This window comes from Triturus cristatus, chromosome 11 (assembly GCF_964204655.1).
Source record: "Triturus cristatus chromosome 11, aTriCri1.1, whole genome shotgun sequence".
Classification (NCBI taxonomy): Eukaryota; Metazoa; Chordata; class Amphibia; order Caudata; family Salamandridae; genus Triturus; species Triturus cristatus.
The window spans coordinates 990155524-990175225 of NC_140594.1; the positions used below are offsets into that span (position 1 = coordinate 990155524).

Below are 19702 nucleotides of genomic sequence, written 5' to 3' on the forward strand. Positions count from 1 at the left end.
TCGATTTTCGATCTCGATCGTATTGAGCCGCCATTTTGTGTTGCCCTCACTCAGGCAGCACGGCGAACGAAGTCTTTTCTGCTTTTTCTGCAGTATCGTGTCAAAATAGCCTTTTGCCTCTGTTTACGAAACTGGTGTCAGGGACTGGCCGAGTCCACTAATCCCCGTCTGGTTTTCCTAATCCCTGTCTCAACTATCTGTTGGTTCACACTATTCTCTTCTGACTTTATCTTATCTTCTGGCCTTCGCTGTTCTCTGCTCGTATTCTCTTATTTCACAACTGTCCTCCAAAACACACAAATGTACCTTGCCACCTGCAAGTCAGTTGCAGACACGTTAATGAATTAACCTGTGGGGAGGGGTGACAAACACAGTTGGAGGAGAGGCTTCTTCGGGTTACTCGATATCTTGTTTTCAAACTCTTTCTATTTGCTATGTCTTGTTTTCGAACTTTCCTTATTGGTTCACTATGTATGTATTGGGTGTGTTTCTGGTTAATCTGTATGTCATCTATGTACTATAAAAGATTGTGCGCCACGGAGTGAAGTGGCAGTCTCCTGAGAACATACCGTGTGTACTTCTGGGACAACTGTACTAGCTGCAGCTAATAAATCTGATCTTTTACGCCTACAGAGTGTCCCCGCGTCTCTGTTAGATTAAGCAGGTGAACCCAGGAGATTAAGGCGTACCCTGCGCCGCCAGGCCCATAAGGTTCTGGTTCTTCAGCGTCGCCTCCGGTCCTATGGACTTGAAGAGACAAACCAGGATGGGAGCCAGGACTGGGCAAAATTTCTTGTAAAAACAGAAGTAAAGCAATCCGGTCCCGGGGATTTGTGGAGCTGCAAGCGAGAGATGGCTGCGATGACTTCCTCAAGTCTAATGGGGGCGTCAAGCTCATCTGCATGGTGATGTGCGAGTTTCGCTGTCACAGCCCCCTCAAGGTATTGTGACGGACCATCTGCTGGCAATGAATGCGCCACGTATAGGTCCTTGTAAAAGGAGCGAAATGCGTCCGCAATGGTCGGTATCAAGGACCTGACCCTGCCGAACCAAAATCCCAGTGATACGGGACAGCTGCCTCTGCACCCGTAGTTTAGTGGCCCAAAACCTACCGCATCTATCTCCACCCACGTTGAACGTGTGCTTCAAACGAAGGGCTGCGTACTCTACCCTGTCTACATCAAGGCCTGCCAACTGTGCTTGGGCTGCCTTGAGGTGCCCCCAAACTCGAGGAGCTCCCGTCCAGTGGTGAATGCGTTCCAGCTCTGCCACTTCCCTACTGAGTTGCTCCCTCTTATCACGCCGAGTTTTGTTATCTGTGGCTGCGATACCCAAAAATTCCACCGAACAACAGCTTTCAAAGCCTCCCAGAGGGTCGTCGCCTGTATTGCAGGGGTGTCGTTCAGAGTAAGATAAGTGGCAATACAAGATTCAACCTGTTGGACCACAGTGGGGCGCTGAAGCATGGTTTCACGTAAGCGCCAGAATCTACGGGAGGAGCAATCGGTGTGAAAGGTCAGCATGATCTGTACTGCAGAGTGGTCTGATAATGGGCACAGGGATATGTCGGCTGTTTGCAGTCGCTGAGTCAGTGTGTCTGATGTGAGTATATAATCAATCCGAGCATAGGACTTGAGGGTGTGAGTAAAATGTGTATTCCATGGAGCGCGGGTGTCAAAGCCGCCAGGTGTCTGTGAGGCCCGCTTCATCTACCAAACGTTTCCCTGAGGCGGACAGTGCCCCGGTCTGGCCCCACCTCTGTACTGATCTATCAAGTGAGTCTTCAAAAGCCACATTAAAGTCCCCTCCTAATATAAGCGACCTCTCCGGCAAGCCGGCTAGGTCATGTACTGTGTTCCTCAGGAGCCCCTCCTGGCCCTCGTTTGGGACATAGACAATGGCGACTGTGAAGCAAGAGGTGCCCAGCGTAAAGGAGTATGCCAACAGCCGGCCCTTTATCTCCGCCTGTTTGTCACCTATGCAGCCAGGGAATTTACTGGAGACCAGAATGGCTACTCCCGCTGTCTTGTGGCTCAAGAGGAAAAAACTTGGTGGGGGAAGACCCTAGAGTGCAGTTGGTGTGTGTCCGTGGGTAAGAGATGTGTCTCTTGCAGAAGACAGATGTGAGCGTCTGAGCCCTCCAAATAGGACAAGATGGCTCTCCACTTGATGGGGTTGTTGAGCCCCTTGACGTTCAAGGATACTACTTTATTATTAGTTATCCCCAGGGAAACCATAGAGCTGCCATAGGGCCCGTGCCCCCCCCACCCGTGCCTGGATGTGGAAGATGAAGCCCATGCCGTCAGAGAGCCCACAGCAGGAGTGTGAAAAGGAAGGAAGGGAGTCCCAACAAATCAACCCCAAATGTAGAACAGTTAACGAAAACAGTGAAGGTGTACCATTGTCCTGGGCAAGCAGCCCCATGGGAGAACGTAAGACGGACTGCATGAACCACCCGCCGCCCACACGTGCCCCAGACCCAGGGCATTAAGGCAATACAGATCCCGGTGGCAGGCTAAACAAATATATAAAAGCCCCAGTAGTTCAGTCAGCCGTATGGTAGTCCATGGTCAGTGAGTTCAGGACAGCCCTGCGTTCCTCCGCCATGGCCTCTCAATCCGGGTGGATATGAGAGGGGGACCTCCCCACTCCCTGCCATTTCACTGTGTTTTTGCGTGGGCCTGGAGACGCTGCCTTCTCCGAGGGGGTGCCATCTGTACCTGGCAGGTGGAGGGTGGACATCGCCTCCTGGAGAGAGCGCACCTGTCTCAGCTTGCCATCCCACTTGAAAATAATCTGAAATGGGTGTCCCCAAGTGTAGGGAACCCTGCTGGAGCGGAGAAATTCAGTGACAGGCCGGAACTCCCACCTTTTCTGCAGAGTGGAGGTCGCCAAGTCCTGAAATAGGAGGGGCCGGAAAGAGCGGTACTCAAGAGGATGTTTAGCTCAAGCCTCTCGTAGGATACGCTCCTTTAGTTGAAAGTTATGGACACAGGTCAGGATGTCCGGAGGTGGGGCTGTGGCCGGTCGTTTGGGCCCAACTCGATGTGTCCTGTCTAGCTTGATCCGTTGTTCTGTAGGGGCTCCCAGTATGTGCCGGAAGAGGCCTTTGACAAAGCCCTCGATGTCTTCTCCCTCCAGGCCCTGCGGAATCGCCCGGATTCTGATGTTGTTCCGTCTGGAGCGATTCTCCAAATCTTCCATTTGGGCCTGGAGGTCCAGTTGCTGTTCTCGTAGGCGTATCGCTTCTTGTTGAAGGTGAGTCACCTCCTCGTCTCTAGCTGCTGTACTGGTCTCCAGGCCGTCCACGTGTTCCCCTACGGAGTCAATGTCCCTCCGCAGCTCGTGGAGCTCGGCCGACAATTCCTTTTTCATTGTGTGGAATTCTCCGGTGGGAGTGGCAAACAAAGACTCGAGGATGCCCCGGGTGACTGGGCCATCGACGTCAGCCTGTCCCTTCGCCAGCGGGGAGCCCCCTTCATCTTGGGCACCTCCGGTCCCTCCGATCCCGGTTTGAGAAGGAGCTCCTTCACCGACCTCTCCTTACGGTGTTTGGCAGCAGCCGCCATCTCGTCGCAGGCAAGCAGTCTCACCACCGCGCAACGGGCGATGCAATCTCGGCCGCTCACAGTTCTGTTTTGCAAGTTGAAACGAAGCACACGCCGGAATCTGGATAGCGTGTGCTTGCGCCCACCAAGGGCTCTGACTCCGCCTGCGAGGCCCCTCCGAGGTCAGTGTGTTGGCTGTGCGCCAGCGAGTCTGTGCATCCGCGTCGTATCTAGCGCCCTTGACACGCAGCTGCCCCGGCCCTCTGTTGGTGTAAGGCAATTAATGATGCCGGCTATGGTGGCTGCGCCACCCTTGTGGCAATCAAGGCCCCCTCCTTAGCAGCCCAGTGCCAGGCCTGCTCACCTCTGCTTGTGGCCGCCGTGGCTGCGGATGCACTGTTGAGAGCTCCTTGTGCTTCATCGCCGCTCCCCCCGAATCAATTGTGTGTAGCAGGAGGCGGCCCCCCCCAGCGGCCTCCAACATCCGGGCACCGTCAGGGACGGCAGCCGCCGATCGTTCCTTTATACGGGGGAGGGGGAGACTAATCGTGGCTCCGTCAGCAGCGTATCGAAGAGGCCTCCTCAGCTCTGACCCTGCGAGCCGCCCCGGGGAGGAGGCTAGTTGCGTACCCGGGGGCCGGCATATCGGGTGCAGGGGTGGCCCGGACAGCTCTGCGCCAGCGGCACCGCCTCCAGCGGCAGCTCCCAGCCGGCGCGGTTCGCTTAGCGGGGCTTACCGCGTCTCCGGGCACAGCAGCACTCAAGGAGTGGTTTTAGGAGCGGCCCGGTGCTTCAGTCCTTCGCAGCGCATCTCCGGGCCAAGGAAGCGGAAATCCTCTCTCCCCAGCGGCGCCGCCGCTCGCGGAAACTCCCGGCCAGCGCAGCCCGCTCAATGCTGTCCTCTGTACCTCCGGTCTCTACAGCGCCTCAGAGGTAGACTCGGGGTCCAAGGGTTCCTGTCGCTGCGGGGTGGGTATGAGGGTGCCGACCCAGGATTTTAGCTGATTTTCAACAAGGCTGAAGGTCCCGGGCCTGGGCTAGAGGCAGGAACGACGGGTAGGCATGTCCTACATGGTCGCCATCCTGCCCCTTTAGATCTTTTAAGCAGACCCAAGGAATGTTCATAAATCTGTTTCTTTGTTTTTACAAATCAAATACTCTGCGAAAGTTTTAGATCGTTTTGAGGACTTCACAGAGAATTTCCAATACGTTCTTTGTTTAATTGAAGGTCAAGAAGTCTATTACAGGTTTTTAAAAGATTGTAGTTCTTACCAGGAAGTCTGTATTAAAGTTCACACTTTACCGTACTTGTGAAGCGTGACTTGGCAACGCTTTCATTTACCGTCCTTTCTTTTCTGCAGGGAATCGGAAGAGTTGTCTGGGGAAGCCGGAAATGCGAAGGCCGGCAGGAGCATCTGCAGAATAACTCCAGACTCAGCCGAAGACGTCGGGTGCAGATAGGGAAGGAAGCCGGGTGAAACAGTGAAGAGCTTGAGAGGATTCACCACCGATCCGGAGTCAGGTAAGTGTTCTTTAACGAAGTGAAGCACCGGTAACCAGGCGGGTGGGGTTTAAATAGTTTTTGGCTTCAGCTTTTCTCACATGTGCACGTGAACGCAACATGAGCTCTGAATCTTTCGCAAGTGCTTCACGTGTATATTTCAAGACGGTTAACATGTGCAAGGACGCCTGTAGCAAATAATTGTTCATTTGCCTAATAATCTTGAATGTTGTTTATGGGGGAAAAGGTGCTAACATCAACAAGCATTGGTCCCAGCAAACCATTACACAAGCATTGGCTTCAGCAAATTGTATGGCACTTCAAATAATTAAACAAATATAAAACATAATACCAACTTTGCATATTACCAATGAGACAGAAGTCAAGTATTCAAGCCATATTTCATATAATCTGTTCATTGACTTCTATCATAGCCGAGTTCAGTTGTCTCGTGACAGTTCCCCCCCCCAAAGGTCTCCTTATGGGCTGGGGTTTTTCCGGATGCAAGGCATGGAAAGACCTGACCAACCTCAGGGCATGTATATGCATTTCTGGTTCCCAAGATCTTTCCGACACATCATTCAATACCTTTCCAGTCAATTCAATAATATAATCGACTTCGTATGCGTTTTGCATCAACAATACAATTAAATTCATATTCAATATGATCTGCAACTACAATTGGTGGAGGTGGATTGTCTTTTCGTGTGGACAGATCATTTGGTTTAAGCAGGGATACATGAAATACTGGGTGGATGGCATATTCCATGGGCAAGTTTAATCTCATTGAAACTGGATTCAAGACTTTATTAATGGGAAAGGGACCAATGAATCTATGTTTTACTTTCTTGGGACCCTCAATCTGAATATTTCTGGTTGATAACCAGACGAGCTCTCCTACCTGATAAGGTGGTGCTGGTGTTCTGTGTTTGTCAACTGATAATTTGACCCTTTGTTTATTCTTGGCTAAACTACGCTTAGCTTGTTCTTGAAATTCTTGTAATTTTTTTAACCTGTCGGTCACTGCAGGCATTGTTTTTATTAAATCTGGAAGGATGGTAGGAATAGATCGTGGATGCAACCCAGTAGTAAAAAAGAAAGGGGAACAATCTAAAGCTGCATGGAGCTATTGTTGTATGAAAACTCTGCTAATGCTGGGACTTCATCCCACTGAGCCGATACGGTGGAAGTTAGACACCGTAAGCTTTGTTCAAGATATTGGTTGACTTTTTCTGTCTGGCTGTCAGTTTGTGGATGAAAAGCAGAGGAGAGTGCTATTTTAGTTTGAAACGATATGGGGGCCCCGGTCGGAAATTATGTTACTGGGAAGTCCATGTAATTTTACAATATGCTTTATGAAAATGTCGCTAAATTCCTGTTGAAGTTGGTAGTTTTTGTAGAGGAATAAAGTGTCCCATTTTTGACAACCAGTCTACTACGACTAAAATTGTTGTAAAGTTATGGGATTTGGGTAAGTCTGTGATGAAGTCCAAACTGATCGTATGCCAGGGAAGTGGGGGTATAGGCAATGGTTGCAAAAGGCCTGTGGGGGATGAATGGGAGGACTTTTGTCGTGCGCAGACTGGGCATGCTTTTACATATTGTTGGACATCCTGTTTAATATTTTTCCACCAGAAACGTCGTTGACATAATTCTATGGTTTTGTTGACTCCAGGATGTTCTGCTGTACTTAAATCCTGATTCCAATTTAGGACTTGTTGTCGTACATTTTCTTGAGGAATAAATAGCTTATCCTTATGAAAGAAATAGCCCTCAAGTATGGTGGTTACTTTCTGAGCTAGCCATTGCTGTTCATTCAGCATCTAAACTCCCAATTTAACTTGATCTAGAAAGGTGTCTGCTTGTGTGACTGCCACTATCTTTTCAGAAGGAATTATACTTTGTGAATCTTTTGTTCCGTTCATGTCCTTTTCACAGACTGAGGTATCCGACAGGAGTTGTTTTTGTCCAGGACGGTATGTTATGATGAAATCGAATTCTCTAAAAAAAAAGCAACCAACGCATCTGTCTGGGAGTTAGTGCCTTAACTGTACTAAAAAACTGAAGATTCTTGTGATCAGAAAATATGGTAATTGTGTGCTTGGCACCCAATAGATGATGTCTCCATTCAAGAAAAACTGCCTTAATTGCCAATAACTCGCATTCTGCAATAGTATAATTCTGTTCAGTTGGTAACAGTTTGCGCAAGTAGAAGGCAATTGGGCGTAAATGTCCAGTTGCAGTATCTTTTTGCATTAATACGCCTCCCAACGCGGTTTGGGAAGCGTAAGCCTCGATAAAAAATAGCTTATCGGGATCTGGGTGAATTAGAATGGGTGCTGATGTAAATGCTTGTTTTAATTTCACAAAAGCTTTTTCTGCGTCTTGGTTCCATTGGAATTTCTGACCCTTTCGAAGTAATTGAGTGATGGGTGTCACTATCATTGAAAATTTGGATATGAAGCGTCTATAAAAATTGGCAAAACCTAGTACTCGCTGAGTGTCTTTTACAGAAGACGGAGTGGGACGATTTAATATTGCTTCAACCTTTTTTGGGTCCATGATTATTCTGTCGGGGGAAAGCCAATAGCCTAGGAACTCGAATTTCTTGGTGTTGAATACACATTTTTTGAGTTTCACATACAATGAATTGTCTCTTAAACTTTGTAGAACTTAGCGAACGTGCTTAGTATGCTCTTCCTCAGACTAGGAGAAGACCAGTATGTCATCAATATACACGATGACGCAGATATCAAGTAAATCCTGAAGGACTTCATAGATGAAATACTGGAACGCTGCCGGGATTTACAGAGACCCAATGGCATTACTGTATATTGAAATAGACGGTATTTCATATGAAAAGCAGTCTTCCACTTGTCTTCTTCCTTAATTCAGACAAGATGGTACGCACCCCGTAGGTCTAATTTTATGTAGATACTTGATCCCTTGATTTGGTTTAACAAGACTGGAATTAAGGGCAATGGGTACCGATTTTTAATCGTGGCCTTGTTAACCGCGCGGTAATCTATGCACGCTCTCAGATCGCCAGACTTTTTAGCTACAAAGAAGTGTGGCGAAGAGACTGGTGAAGTAGAGTGTCTTATAAAACCAATCTCCAACAGTTCGTCTAAGTAGGTTCTCAAATATTGGTTTTCAGGCTCAGTTTGGTAAATTCTACTACAGGGTAAGACTGCACCAGGGATCAGGTCTATACTGCAGTCGTACACTCTGTGTGAGGGTAACTTAGTTGCTTGGACAGGATCAAATACATCAGCGTAATCTTGATATTCATCAGGCAACTGTGGTGAGTCTTGTAAGAGAGCAGCACAGAACAAAGGGGTTAAAGGATCCTGGGTTTCTGCATAACAGTGATTTCTGCAATAAGGAGAGTCTAAAGTAACTGTTCTCTTAATCCAATCTATTTTCGGAGTATGTAGCTCTAACCAAGGAACTCCCAGTATCACACCAAAAGTGGGTGTATCAATCAAGTCAAACACTGTTTCTTCAGTGTGTCCATTTTCTGCAACTATGGTCAAGGGCTTAGTGTGAAACTTAATTAATCCTGAAGTAAGGCTGAGCCGTCAACAGTTCTGACTGGCTCTGGTTCAGCTTTTGGGACTCGGGTTATTCCTAATTTGCTGGCCAATCCGAAATCAAAAAAATTGCCGGTAGCCTCGGAATCAATCAAAACCGCTAAACTGTGTCTTTGTTGAGTTGTTATGATAAAGGTTAACCTAATGGTAAAGTGTTTTGGGGTACGATTAATAACATTAGTGGCATACTGTGAGACCTGTACTGAAGTTGTTCTCGAACAAACAATTGCTTCTTTCTCCGAGAAGTCTAGTTTTCCGACTCACTAGATGACTTGTTTGTTAATGCTATAGCTTTCTTTTTGTTTTCTTTGTTTGGACAATCTTTAGCAAAGTGGCCAGCCTTACCACAGTAAAGGTACAAATTGCCCTTACGCCTGGGCTCTTTTTCTTCTGCAGAAAGTGGTCCTTTCAAGCCACCTATCTGCATAGGTTCGACGTGTGTGTTTTTATCTTCAGTTTCTTTGTTCTCGGTTCTAAAATGTAAAGTTCTTAAGTCACCTCTGGGTCTTTCACTCTTTCGCTCTCCTAATCTTTGATCTAATTTAACAACTAGATCTAGAAATTCTGCCTAATCCTCTGGCAGATTAACAATATGTGCAAGAGAATCCTTTAATTCATCTCTAAGACCCCGATAGAATAAAGATATCCTTTTCTCTTCGGGCCAATGTGTTTCTGATAATAATCGGGGGAAATTAGTTCCACAGGTTAATAGATCTTTAGACCCCTGGCGTAAATTGAGAAGCTCGTTATTGGAGGCTTGAATAAAAACATGCTTAGAAAATAAACTGGACATTTCTGTTTTAAAAGCAGCTAAATTGTATAACAAAGGTTCGTTTTTGTCTACTAAAGGCATAGCCCAGTTGGCCGCTACGCCTCCCAAATAGGAGATGATAAAAGCTACCTTGGATGTGTCTGTGGTAAAAACCTGCGGTTTGCATAAGAAATGCAATTGACATTGTCTCATAAAAGTGGTACAGTGACTACTACTTCCTGTCAATCATTCCAGATTTGCCAAAGGTACTGGGGTTGGAGTTACTACAGTGACTTGCAAATTTTGATCAATGTTAGAGCCTGACGCGCTAGGGGAAATAAATGCTGTGGGACCAAACTTAGCGGGAGCAATGATGGGTTTATATTCACCTGGTTGTGGGTCTCTCCAACTTGTGAAGCCTGTTCTGGTTCTATCCAGTTCTTGTCTAAGGGCCTGATTTTCCTGCCTAAGTTCCTGCATTTCTTCGGATAATTTACAAATTAAAATGGTCAACTGAGACGACTCCATGTTATCCTGCCCCAAGTCAATAATGACGGAATCAAGGAAGGAACAAAAGGGGGGTAGTGTGGCTTCGCTTTCTGTCACAAAATCACCCACCTGTACTCCGTTTTGTTTCTTCCTTGACGCTGCTTTTTCCCAACTCCCTTTGAAATCCACCAGAAAGGCAAGAATAGAATACACCTGCCATCCAGATAGGCTCCCGGGGTGAGAGGGGAATTGGGATGAGAGACAAAAGAAAACACACTGGATTCCTGCAGACTGACTTGCCAATAGGATCGTGTAAAACGTCTCTCTCTTAATAGGTGAAGTGGATCTGGGCTTCAGTATTCTGCTTGTATATGTTCTGGTAATTGTACCGATCATGAAAATAAAATTACAATTGTAATCTTGGAAGAACTATCTTGGCATATAACGTATCTCTATTGATCTTGTTTAACTATAAAATACCTGATCTCTCTGAATGCCCCACATCACTTCTTTAGATTAAAACATCTTCTTTTTGTCTTTTCTCAATTGGGTATACCTTCATAGAACATTATAAAAATACGACATTATCTCACCAATACCATCACTTTCCAAGTTTGTTTACAATTATTGTTTTCCTTAATTGTGAAGTTCGCATACCTGATTTATCTTTCTCTTTTACTCCAGAAAGTGTTCTCAAAACTAAAAGAAAGAAATAACAAAAGTAACAAGTGCACTGATATTCTGCATTCGTTCAAGTAATTAAATTATCACTGATGTTACCGATTTCTGTTTGCTCAGTAACTACACAAGTAATAGTACTATAATCAAGAATTTTGACCCCTTTAGATCTTTTAAGCAGACCCAAGGAATGTTCATTAATCTCTGTTTCTTTGGGGTCCATTAGGATGTAGGGCGGATAGCCACCGCCGCATGGCGGTGGCGTCCGCCCTACATCCTTCCCTGCCCACCACCCATTTCCCCCCGCCATATTAGTATGGCGGGGGGACCCTGGCGGACGGAAAGACCGTCCCCCAGTTTTCCGCCGGTCACACAGTTGACTGAGTGGAAAAGGGGCTATATATGGTGGCGTGGTCTGCTAGACATAATACACAAACCTAAAGTAGGGAGGTTCCTAGTTAGGTAAGGGGCAGAGAGGAATTCAATGAGGGAGTACACCCTCCCGTGAGTAACACTAAATCACTATAAGTACTCCCACGATGGTTCAACCAATAATAACAGTACACTGCTAGTTCAAACGGTGGTATGCCCTATCCGAAGTTTAAGACACCACCTAAGTGTGGGGAAGGAAGCAAGTCCTTTTGTTTTTATTTTCCCTCACACACCCTAGTGGTGTCATGCTTCATCATCGGGACACCCCGACGCCTAAAAGTCAGGGTGGGCTCAACCAGTATTTCAGGGAGCACTTGATGAGATGTTATTTGGCTAGGGGGTTTTAAAGATTAAAAATCGGTGTCAAACCCCAGTTTCCCTTTATTCTTGGGTTTGGCACTGATAATAAAAACAATATAAGCGGGTATCCAGGGATATTATGGTCCTAGGACCCTATTGCCAACATGTTTCTGTCCTAATAGCCCCATAAAGGGTGCGCGGACATTCTTCAGGGCGTGTACCCCCTGTTAGAATAGAAAGGGAACTTCCCTATACTAATACACAATGTAAGGGCAGGTAGCTGCTCCTTATTATAAAGATGTCGTTCTGTTAAAAAATTTCACTCCATCTGTGGAAAACAAACAAAAAAGACGAACAACAAATACAGTGCGTCAATTCCATTTTGTAAATCATTTTTTCAACATGAATAATGTGATAATCTCTGTATTCTCCACATCATCATGCGTGAAAACTAAAAATAGAATGTGCGCGTGATTGTAGCATAACCACTCCAATTATATGTACATATATATATCTCAGCTATTAAGGGCTTCTATTCATATATATAAAATATAATAGGAGTGGATTTGTTTTTAACTCGTGCTGATGTATTGGAAGACTATCTGTGTAGACCGATGTCCTATAATCACACGCAAATGAATGTGTGGAAATGGGAAGCGGATACATACCGCTACCTGAGCAGTTACACGTCACAAGAGTGTGTATGAATAGAATGCGGAAAATTACCGCCACCAAATATACACACGCTATAATTGTTGAGTGTCACTTACACGAGTGGTTATGCTACAATCACGCGCACATTCTATTTTTAGTTTTCACGCATGATGATGTGGAGAATACAGAGATAATCACATTATTCATGTTGAAAAAATGATTTATAAAATGGAATTGACGCTCTGTATTTGTTGTTTGTCTTTTTTGTTTGTTTTCCACAGATGGAGTGACATTTTTTAACAGAACGACATTTTTATAATAAGGAGCAGCTACCTGCCCTTACATTGTGTATTAGTATAGGGAAGTTCCCTTTCTATTCTAACAGGGGGTACACGCCCTGAAGAATGTCCGCGCACCCTTTATGGGGCTATTAGGACAGAAACATGTTGGCAATAGGGTCCTAGGACCATAATATCCCTGGATACCCGCTTATATTGTTTTTATTATCAGTGCCAAACCTAAGAATAAAGGGAAACTGGGGTTTGACACCGATTTTTAATCTTTAAAACCCCCTGGCCAAATAACATCTCATCAAGTGCTCCCTGAAATACTGGTTGAGCCCACCCTGACTTTTAGGCGTTGGGGTGTCCCGATGATGAAGCATGACACCACTAGGGTGTGTGAGGGAAAATAAAAACAAAAGGACTTGCTTCCTTTTGCTTTGAGCACCGCCCACCACAATGCTGGGAATAGAGGATGCCACCGCCGCGGTGGCATCCTAATTGCAGGTTCGGGACCGCCGCACCACTGACTAAAGTCCGCCCGCCATCTTAATCGGCCCCTTTGTTTTTACAAATCAAATACTATGCAAAAGTCTTAGATCCTTTTGAGGACTTCACGGAGCATTTCAAAAACGTTCTTTGTTTAATTGAAGGTCAAGAAGTCTATTACAGGTTTTTAAAAGATTGTAGTTCTTACCGGGAAGTCTGTATTAAAGTTCACGCTTTACCGTACTTGCGAAGCGTTGCTTGGCAACTCTTTAATTTACCGTCCTTTCTTTTCTGCAGGGAATCAGAAGAGTTGTCTGGGGAAGTCGGAAATGCGAAGGCCGGAAGGAGCATCTGAAGAATAACTCCGGACTCAGCCGAAGACGTCAGGTGCAGATAGGGAAGGAAGCCGGGTGAAACGGTGAAGAGCTTCAGAGGATTTGCCACCATTCCGGAGTCGGGTAAGTGTTCTTTAACGAAGCGAAGCACCGGTAACCAGGCAGGTGGGGTTTATATAGTTTTTGGCTTCAGCTTTTCTCACAAGTGCACGTGAACGCAACATGAGCTCTGAATCTTTCGCAAGTGCTTCACGTGTATATTTCAAGACAGTTAACATGTGCAAGGACGCCTGTAGCAAATAATTGTTCATTTGCCTAATAATCTTGAACGTTGTTTATGGAGGAAAAGGTGCTACCATCAACAAGCATTGGTCCCAGCAAATCATTACACAAGCATTGGCTTCCGCAAATTGTATGGCACTTCAAATGATTAAACAAATATAAAACATACTACCAACTTTGCATATTACCAATGAGACAGAAGTTAAGTATTCAAGTCATATTTTGTATAATATGTTCATTGGCTTCTATCATAGCCGAGTTCAGTTGTCTTGTGACACTAGGTATCTGATTTTTAAGACAAAAGTCCTGTATCCCAAGATCTACTCTAAAGTCATACTTTTAAAATTCCTAGGTGAATCTTGTAATGTAGTATGAATCTCCTCCCAAGCAGCACAAGATGCAGGCAGTGTAGAACAACACTTATTTATTGAATACTTGCAATACAAATAAGAGCGCCGGGCAACACAACCATATCGCGCTACGGCGGGCTCTTTCTCCGCGCCTCGCGCATGCGCAGTGCCTTCGCCCGAGTTCTCCTCTCGCGCGCCGCGTCATTACGCAGCGTGCGAGACTAGAACGCACACTACATATCTCCCTCCTTTTCCATGGCCCTGATAACATACTGTCGTCACAGTCTCTAGGGTATGCACCCTCCCTCCAGTTCAAAGTCTTTGAAGCGGCTAGGCCTCACAATCACTCTGCCCGCTCGGGTGCGCCTTACCGGGGTGCCATGATTACCAGAATCATTGCTTGCAGCCGGGCTGTGGCCAAGTTGTTCGCTTCGCCCCGCTCTGTCCGGGCTGTGGCCATCCTCCGTCGCTAGCTCTTCCATTTCCATCGACCCCTGGTGTGCTAGCTCCTCACTATCCTCTCTCTCCGGTCCGCTTCTCCCTTCAGGGGGTTGGCTTCCTTCATTGTCTTTTGTTAGTGTCCCTTGGGCTGACTTCTCCTTCTCTTCCTCTGGCCATTTCAGGATCTTGTTGCATTTCGCCATGCGGTCATGGGACCACACGTTCCCATCACTGAGTAAGGCAGCTCTCTCGTATGCCTCTTCCACTTGTAGAGGTGGACTGTACTTGCTATCTCCCTTCTTCCTTCGTACCGCTAGTTTGACTCTCACCCACTCCCCTTTCTCCAGAGTGGCGTTCTTGACCGTCCGTCTCTTGTTGTAATGCTCCGAGTACACCCTCTGGGCCTTCTCCAGGTTGTGTTGTACTACTGCTGGGGACCATTTACTCGTTAATGTCTTTTCTCTCCATATGACGTTGTCCTTTGTGAAGGGGTGTCTCCCCCTTAGGATTTGGAAGGGGCTGTACCCCGTCCCCGTGGGGGTGATGCGGTAGGCCCACACTGTTTTCTGAACCTCCTTCTCCCAATATTTCCCCACCATGATGGCTGCTTGGATGGATCCCATCAGTACTCTGTTAAAGCGCTCCACCTGCCCATTGCTTGCCGGGTGGTACACCGCCGTGTGCAGCAATTTTATCCCATTGCGCTCTGCGTATTTGTTCCATTTGTCCGATCTAAATTGGGGTCCATTGTCGCTCAATAGCGTTCTGGGGATGCCTTCCCTTAGAAAAACGGAAGTGAGGAATTTTATCACTGTTTCTGCTTCCATTTCTTCCTGTATGTGTATCTCCGGCCATTTGGAATACTTGTCGACCAGGACACAGAGGTATTGGGGCGTTCCGTGGATGTCCAGCACCGGTCCCAGGATGTCCACCGCCACGTCTTCCCATGGCCCACTTGGTAAGGGGAATTTCCCTAGCACCGGCCGTAGTGGGACTAGCGTCTTGTCGGCTCCTTGGCACTGGCTGCACTCTCTCACTTGCCTCTCCACCTGGGCGTCCATTCCTGGCCACCTGTACATGTGTTTAGCCCTCGCCTTCAATTTTACTATTCCCAAGTGCCCTTCGTGTAGCATTGCGAGTAATCGGGGAACCACTGTTTCTGGAGGAACCACTTTGTCTCTCCTGTACAGGAATATTCCTTCGTTCCCTACCGATAACTCTTCTCGCACTTCGAAATACTTCCGGAGAGCCTCTCCTAACCGTCTCTTCTCCGGCCATCCCTTTATTATGTGTTCCTTGACCTTGCGGATGTCCTCATCTTCTTCATATGCTTGTATCCATTCTTGTTTGCTTATCACCCTTTCGGGGTCGTCCATTATTGCCACCATCTCGCCTTCTTCGGGCATCATGTCCGGGGCACCTTCCATGGCTGCTGCTCGGCTGAGATAGTCTGCCACCTTATTCCTCGTCCCCGGAATATACTCCACATCGTATCTGTACTCCAGCAGTTTGAGCGTCATTTTCGCTATGCGGGGTGTGGCCCCTGCATGCCCGCTTGAGGTGAGCACTTTTACCAGTGGCTTGTTGTCCGTTTTCAGCAAGAATCTTGTGCCCCATAAGAATTGGCGATATTTTCCCATCGCCCACACCACCGCTAGCATCTCTTTCTCAATCACACTATATTTCTGCTCCGTGGGTGATAGTGTCCTGGACGCGAAGCTGAGTGTTTTCACCTGTCCATCGCTCCTTTCCTGCATGAGCACGGCTCCTAGGCCTTTCTCGCTGGCATCTGTCGTTAGAATCGACCGACCGAGAGGATCATACCCTTGCAAGGGTACCGCTTGACTGATGTCCTTTTTTAGGGCCTCGAATTCCTTCTGTGTGTCTTCCGTCCATTGGTAGGTTGTTTTGTCCCTTGTTAGTTGTCGAAGGTGATGGGTCTTGTTGGCGAAGTGTGGTACGAATTTGCTGTAGTACTCGGCCATCCCTAAGAAGGACCTCACTTCCTCTTTGTTGTTGGGTGCGGTCGCCTTGCATATCGCTTCCACATTCGCTCTTTTGGGGGTGATGCCATGACCTCCTATTTCGTGCCCCAGGTAGGTGACTGATGTCATTCCCAGCCTGCACTTTTCCCATTCCGCCGTCAGGCCTTTGTCCTCTAGCACTCTGAGAACTTTCTCCAACCTCTCATCGTGGTCTCTTCTATCTGTCCCCATCACGAGTATATCATCCTGAAAATACTGGACGCCTTCAATGTCCTAAAACAGCCGATGCATCAGCTTTTGGAACACCGCTGCTGCGGAGGCAAGTCCAAATGGCATTCTCCGAAACTGGTAGCACCCGAAGGGTGTGATAAACGATGTCAACTTCCGGCTTGATGGGTGCAGGTCTATTTGGTGATAGGCGGACGTTAGGTCGATGGTGGAGAACCATTTTATCCCTTTGGTCTTGGCTAGCATTTCCTCAATGCGAGGTAACGGGAATTTCTCTACTATGAGGCACTTGTTTAGTTCCCTAAGGTCCACACAGAGACGGACTTTCCCGTTGGGTTTCATCGCCACTACCAGGGGGGCAAGCCATTCCGCACTGTCGATCGGCTCTATTATCCCCTCCTTTTCCAACCTGTGTAGCTCCGTCTGCACCGCTTCTCTCACTGCCAAGGGTATGTTCCTGACTTTGTGGGACACCGGGCTGGAGTTTTCCTTAAGTACTATCCTGTGTGTAAATTTCTCCAGTTTCCCCACCTTTCCTCCAAACACCTTCTGGAATTTGTGCTTCGTTGCTTCCAGTACCAGCCAGCTCCCTGGCGCCGTCAAGAGGACTTGTGTGTCGCCTCCCGGGTCTAGTTTGATCCCTAGATCCCCTTGGTCCATCCATCCCAGTACAGAGGGGCCTTTCTCCGCTATGTACAGCTTGCACTCGGCTTGTCTTCCCCGGAATTCAAAGGTCAGTTTCCGGTACCCTACCATGGGTATTGGATCTCCTGTGTACGTTACCGGCCGAATGTCTGGGGGTTCCAGCTTTGGTCCCAGTGTAGGTTCGAACTGCTCCTTCCATACCGTTTTCTGGATGATGGTGTACGGAGACCCTGAGTCTATTACTATTTGGATGTTCACCCCTCCAATCGTCATGTCGCATTGGGGTTTGCGGGTTCTCTTCCCGGCTATCCCTAGCACCTGATCCTCGATACACAGGATCTCCACGTCTTCCTCTTGCTCTTCTTCCTCTCCCTGTTGCTCTTGTTCCACATACTTCACCACGGGTCTCTTCGTCTTCCTCCGGCAGACTTTCTCGTAGTGACCCATTATGCCGCAGAACATACACTTCGCCCGGAACGCGGGGCATCTCTTGTCCTGGGCTGCGTGTGTGGGACTGCCGCATCTGTAACAGGCTCTGTTGTTGTCTTTTGTCTGCTTTCACGTTTGGCCCGTCTTCCCTTTCCACTTCGGGGGTCCTCTGCCCTCCTGCGCTGGTTGCCTGCTTCTTCCCTGCGCTTCAGCTTCATCCACTCTGTTCACCATGACTTTGGGGACCACTTCTCGTTTTGCTGCTTCCGCACACCGTTTGGTCAGCTCCGCTTTCTTCACCATCGCTATTACGTCTTTTAGAGGCGCCTCACTGTTCGCCCACAGTTTATCTTGCACACTTTTATTTGTGGTATGCATGACGATTTGGTCCTTGTAGAACTCATCGTGCAGGGCTCTATATTTGCATGTCACTGTCAGTTTCTTCAAGGCTGCCACGTATTCATCGATGGTTTCTCCCGGCTCCTGTTTCCTCTGTTGGAAGTTGTATCTGTCTATTGAGACACTCACCGCCGGGCGGTAGTGGGCATCAAGGTCCTCCATGGCATGCTTGAATACGTCATCGTCCGCGTTTTGCCTGAGTGGCGGCACTAGATTCTGGTAGACTCTTATGCCTTCCGGGCCTAAATTGTGCAGGAGTATTCTTTTCTTCCTCGCGCTGGGGAACTCTTCACCGTTCTCATCTTTGAGGGACACCAGGTAGTTCTTAAAATATTCCCGCCAGTCCTCCCACTTCATTTGGGGTTCTCCCGGTCTTGGCAGAAACGGTATGAGCGCCGTTAGCGAGGAACCTTGGGTGCTCATCTCTTCCCTCCTTCCTGGCGCTGCGCCTGGGCTTCTTGGACTTCCCGGTGTGTCTCCCCGCTCTGGTCGTCTCTGCTCCTGCTGTCGCTTCTCTTTTGACCCCCCTTCGCTGCTTGCTGCCTCTTCCGCCAGGGTCTCTGCGACTCGGCTTCACGTGTGCTTCTCGCAGTTGCGCGCCATCTATAGGCTTCTGCACGTGGTCTGTACCTTGTGTTAACTGCCTCTGCCGCGCTCTTCGTGTGTATTCTTTGGGGACCGCTCCGCTTCTTGTCCTCCCCCTTTGCTGGTTACTGCTGCCTTGGCCTGTGCTCCCAGTCGGTGGTTCAGGGTCCTTCAGCTGTCAATGATTGCAGCAATCCCGATCTCGTCGCCACTGTAATGTAGTATGAATCTCCTCCCAAGCAGCACAAGATGCAGGCAGTGTAGAACAACACTTATTTATTGAATACTTGCAATACACATAAGAGCGCCGGGCCACACAACCATATCGCGCTACGGCGGGCTCTTTCTCCGCGCCTCGCGGCTCGCGCATGCGCAGTGCCTCCGCCCGCGTTCTCCTCTCGCGCGCCGCGTCATTACGCAGCGTGCGAGACTAGAACGCACACTACAAATCTACGTACCTGCTTTCATTTGACAATTGTAATTTACCTGTGCTAGTGATTCTAATTCATGCACAACAGTGCTGCTTCCCTAACTACTTTCCTCTAACAGCATATGTTCTGGGTTCTACACTTGCATATTTTCCGTAATAACAAACCTGCTTCATCTCCATCACACTTGTGCTTTCTATGAATAAACAGTCATGCAAATTGGCTGCATAGCTCAGTGTGTTGATACGTTTAATCTGTACAACCTGTGGTACAGGACGTTAGATCCTCATTAGTTGACTCGGCCTTTATTGTTTCTCAGGTCAATACAATTCCAGCAATTAGGTTGGGTAATCATCACACTTCTTAAGTACAGGTCTACTAATCTCCAAGACTGTGATAACAAGTGCTATATAAAATCGCATTTTTATTTTGCTTTCCCTTGAAATACTTGACACATAGCCACTCGTTCTTGTGACAATTCAAAGTTAGCTCAAGTGCATTAGAGCACTTTACAACAGAATCATACATCGCTACACACTGCCCTCCTTTTGTTAGGCACTGGAAGATTAAGTGATTTGTCCACAATCACAGGTTGTTGAGCCCAGGCTGGTATTCACACCTGGTTCCCCATGTAACAAAGTCAGCAGCTCCAGCCACTAGGCCACATCACTTGCCATGTGCACCTCCTCTACCCATAACATTGATAGTCAACACCTACAGACAAGGAGAAATATGAGCTAGTGTGTATGTTGTCACCTTTGAAACTGAAAGAGCCTAAACCTGTGCTTTCTTTACAAATGGAAAACGTGCCTTTGCTTTAGAAATGAAGAACTGCATTTAAAAGGTGACACGCACATTTCTGTGCCACAGAGTGAAAAC

General features: G+C 47.5%; 1 protein-coding gene and 1 long non-coding RNA gene across 3 annotated transcripts in view; one reads left to right on the forward strand and one right to left on the reverse strand.

Moving 5' to 3' along the window:
* Positions 1 to 19702, reverse strand: part of LOC146785792 (von Willebrand factor A domain-containing protein 5A-like) — a 541765-nt gene that overhangs the window by 285221 nt on the left and 236842 nt on the right. The window contains exon 15 of the mRNA XM_085635057.1: positions 10540 to 10581. Coding sequence (XP_085491183.1) covers positions 10540 to 10581 — 42 coding nt within the window. The remainder of the gene's footprint in view (positions 1 to 10539; positions 10582 to 19702) is intronic.
* LOC146785793 (uncharacterized) overlaps positions 1 to 19702 on the forward strand; it is a 258212-nt gene that overhangs the window by 89549 nt on the left and 148961 nt on the right. For both annotated transcript variants that reach the window (XR_014970801.1, XR_014970800.1), the window contains exons 2-3: positions 4910 to 5070; positions 13014 to 13174. This is a non-coding gene — a long non-coding RNA (uncharacterized LOC146785793). The remainder of the gene's footprint in view (positions 1 to 4909; positions 5071 to 13013; positions 13175 to 19702) is intronic.